This window comes from Eleutherodactylus coqui, chromosome 1, assembly GCF_035609145.1.
Source record: "Eleutherodactylus coqui strain aEleCoq1 chromosome 1, aEleCoq1.hap1, whole genome shotgun sequence".
Classification (NCBI taxonomy): Eukaryota; Metazoa; Chordata; class Amphibia; order Anura; family Eleutherodactylidae; genus Eleutherodactylus; species Eleutherodactylus coqui.
This window is the reverse complement of record NC_089837.1, coordinates 536,013,691-536,016,725: the sequence shown is the minus strand read 5'-3', so window position 1 is coordinate 536,016,725 and position 3,035 is coordinate 536,013,691. Positions and strand designations below refer to the sequence as shown.

General features: G+C 48.2%; 1 protein-coding gene across 1 annotated transcript; it reads right to left on the bottom strand.

Moving 5' to 3' along the window:
• Nucleotides 1-1,334: 1,334 nt before the first annotated feature.
• Nucleotides 1,335-2,470, bottom strand: LOC136607588 (uncharacterized). Its single transcript, XM_066589049.1, has one exon. The coding sequence runs from the start codon at nucleotides 2,460-2,462 to the stop codon at nucleotides 1,335-1,337; it is 1,128 nt and encodes a 375-aa protein (XP_066445146.1). The 5' UTR covers nucleotides 2,463-2,470.
• Nucleotides 2,471-3,035: the final 565 nt, after the last annotated feature.

Below are 3,035 nucleotides of genomic sequence, written 5' to 3'. Positions count from 1 at the left end.
ACAGGAAGGGGTCAGCGATTCATGCTGCTTGTGCCAAATTCTGACCTTCCATCAGCACATAAATCTGGCTCCATCTGACCAGGGGATGTTCTTCCGCTGCTCAGTGATACAAGTTTTGCGCTCTTTTGCCCGCTGGAGTCTTTCTGTGTCTCTTACACACAATGGCGCTGGAACTGGTCGCCCGCTGTTATACCATCCGTGCGGAGGAACGGTGAGTTGTGCGTTCGGACACGTTAGTTGGAGCTCCTGCGTTGTATTCAGCTGATTGGCAGCCTGTTGGTCAGAACGATTCCTGACATCCTCCTCCGACCCCTTTCAGTGATGAGTTGTTTCCGTCCGCAGGATCCCCTTCCGCTGGATGTTTTCCTCAATCGCGCCATTCTCTGTATACTCTCTACACCGTTACATGAGTAACCCCCCGCGGTTGGCAGTGAGACCCCGGCTAGTCTAGCACTGATGAAAGATGAGAAGAAAAAAAGAGGGAGCGGAGCGTGTCTAAAAACCGATGCTGTGGTTTGGGAACTTTGTTTTATTTTCTTCTCCCTTCTATATAATGAGATTGATTGATTCTTGACGAGTCGGAGAGGTTCGGACGGACCACGAAATGTCACATCCTCCCAGGAGGACGTACAGATGCATGGAATAAATGTAGGGAAAATGTGGCTGCAGGCGCAGTCCCTTTTCTTAAAGAGGCATGAGACGTATTTCTGAGCTCGATGCCTCTGATTTTATTAAGAATTAATCCAGTATGTAATACCGTGTTTCCCCAAAAATAAGACAGTGTTCAAAAAGGTTTACCTTTTTTACATGTAGAGCTGCCTGGACACTATTTAAATTGACTTTTTTAATTAACTGTTAGCAGGGCTTAATTTTGGAGAAGGGCTTATATTTCAAGCATCCTAAAAGGCCTGAAAAGTCATTTTGCATCCTCAAAAATTCTGGAAAATCGTGCTATGTCTTATTTTCAGGGAAACAGGGTAATAGACGCGTTTCGGGGCCGTTGCGCCCCTTCCTCAGTAGCTCTGGTGTGTTCTCTTTGCGGAGGAGTGGGGCATGTCTATTATACACTGGATCAATTCCTAATAAAAACAGACTCATCCAACACCGATGACCGGCCTCGCTGGAAGTCGCTCCGATCGCTGGATCTTCCATCTAATGTAGATTCACACTGAGACTGATCCGCAGAAAACTTTTATGCCGTGTGATTTTATGCCGCACTCTACGGTCATTCCCATAAAGGGAAGTGCCAATCGTGGGATGGCCGATGGATCTAATAAAGGGCAGGGGGCAGTAAGGAGGGGCCGTTTAGTTTCGGTGACATGTTGAAAAATGCTTCAGCCAAAGATGCAGACTGTGCCGGCTGCCATGCGATGCTTATACTCGTACAAGACACAGGAGGCCGGGGGGAAATTGCCGCTCATCTCCAGTTTGCCTGGCACGGTGTGTATGGTGACTCCCTTGCTGAGGCCTTCTGACAACTTTTGGAGCATACGCTGGGCAAGGTATCTCTTGGCATATCCGGGATCGGCCTCAATGTTGGCATAGACATCGGGCGGTGGGTTTGGGATTTTCCACTCCAGCTCTCCTATCAGTTGGTTAATCTTTCCCTTGTCCAGGGACACGGGGTTCTCACTATAACTCAGCACCACCTGAGTACCACAATCCCCCCTAACGGAGATGTAGCTCCCGTTCACTAAGACGTCTCTTTCCTTCCCCGGCGCAGAGTGAGAGACCATCACCGCCCAGCGCAGCCAGTCATAATTCTTCTCCAGCACCTTTAATATGCCCATTGCTTTTTCCTCATCCGTTAGTGACTCATTGCGGGGCAGATACTTCTCCACATCCTCCTGGGCTTGCTCCTTGAAGTATGCAGCACAGTCTCGAGAGGTGTCCTCCATTCTCTTATACAGAGCAGACATTTTGTCTGTCCAGCGGCTCATCATGAGTTGGGTGTCTCTTCCTGTTAGAGATCCATGGACAAAAAGGCAAAGCAAGCCAGTGGCCAGTACAAAGTTGGCCTGCTGGCAGAAAGCGATCATCTCCCAGCGGCGTGGGTGGTGGTCTCTGATGACCTGCTGTAGGAGAGTGATATGGTCTGCCATGACAGAGATGCCGAGGAGCCGGTTGTACAGAGCATTCAGCTGTCTATCAATCTTGTAGTCGTACACGTATTGGATGAACACCTCCTTCTCTTTGGCTTTGTATGACTTTCCGGCCCGGACAACAGCAGCCAGCTGCTGGTACACAATGATGATGTCATCTTCACATCTGGTGACATCACAATCTCTCATCAAGCCCTTTCCAACGGCCAATTGACGGTCAGTAGACTCCAAGGTCTTCTTGACGAATTCGATTTCTTCTGTCGTTGCGGAGTCATTGATCTGAGCGACAAGTCCCAAAACCACGGAGTTGATCGTTTGCAGAAATCCCACCGATTCCCACGCCTTGGTGAATAGAGCCATGATGTCGTCCTATGATCTGGTTAGCCTTCAAAGAGAAAGAAACACAGATGAGACCACAGCACCCATGACATATGTATCACACTACACTACGGCTACAGACTCATCTGGTGGTTTCCCCATGAGATACATAATTAATGCTGTGGTCCTTTTTTTGGTTTCTCCTCTCATTTACCCATCGTCATCGCTGTCTGAGGACTTGTAGTTTTCAGCAGTACCATGTGATCTACCACATAATGTACAAGGTTCCACCATCTTGGGGGGGGGGGGTCTTGTTTCTACGGCAGCAATGACAGGATGGCCTTATTCTACGGGTCACGACAATACCAAACTTACAGCTGTGCGGGGGCTGCATGTTTTTTGCGTGACGTCCCGTAGTTTCTACCGCTCCCATTTTGGAGGACAGATGGCTTTTCATCGCTTTTTAAAAAATGTAATCAAATGTGACCCAAAAAATTGCAGTTCTGGAATTGTGCATTTTTTTCTGACTAAATTCCCCGTCCGGGATAAATAACGCGGCAGTTTGTGAAAACAGACTTATGGACACAGCAATGAAAAATATATTTGGGCGGGTTG

Excerpts from the sequence above, each read along its gene's own strand:
- LOC136607588 (XM_066589049.1), bottom strand. The coding sequence starts at position 2,462 with ATGGCTCTATTCACCAAGGCGTGGGAATCGGTGGGATTTCTGCAAACG.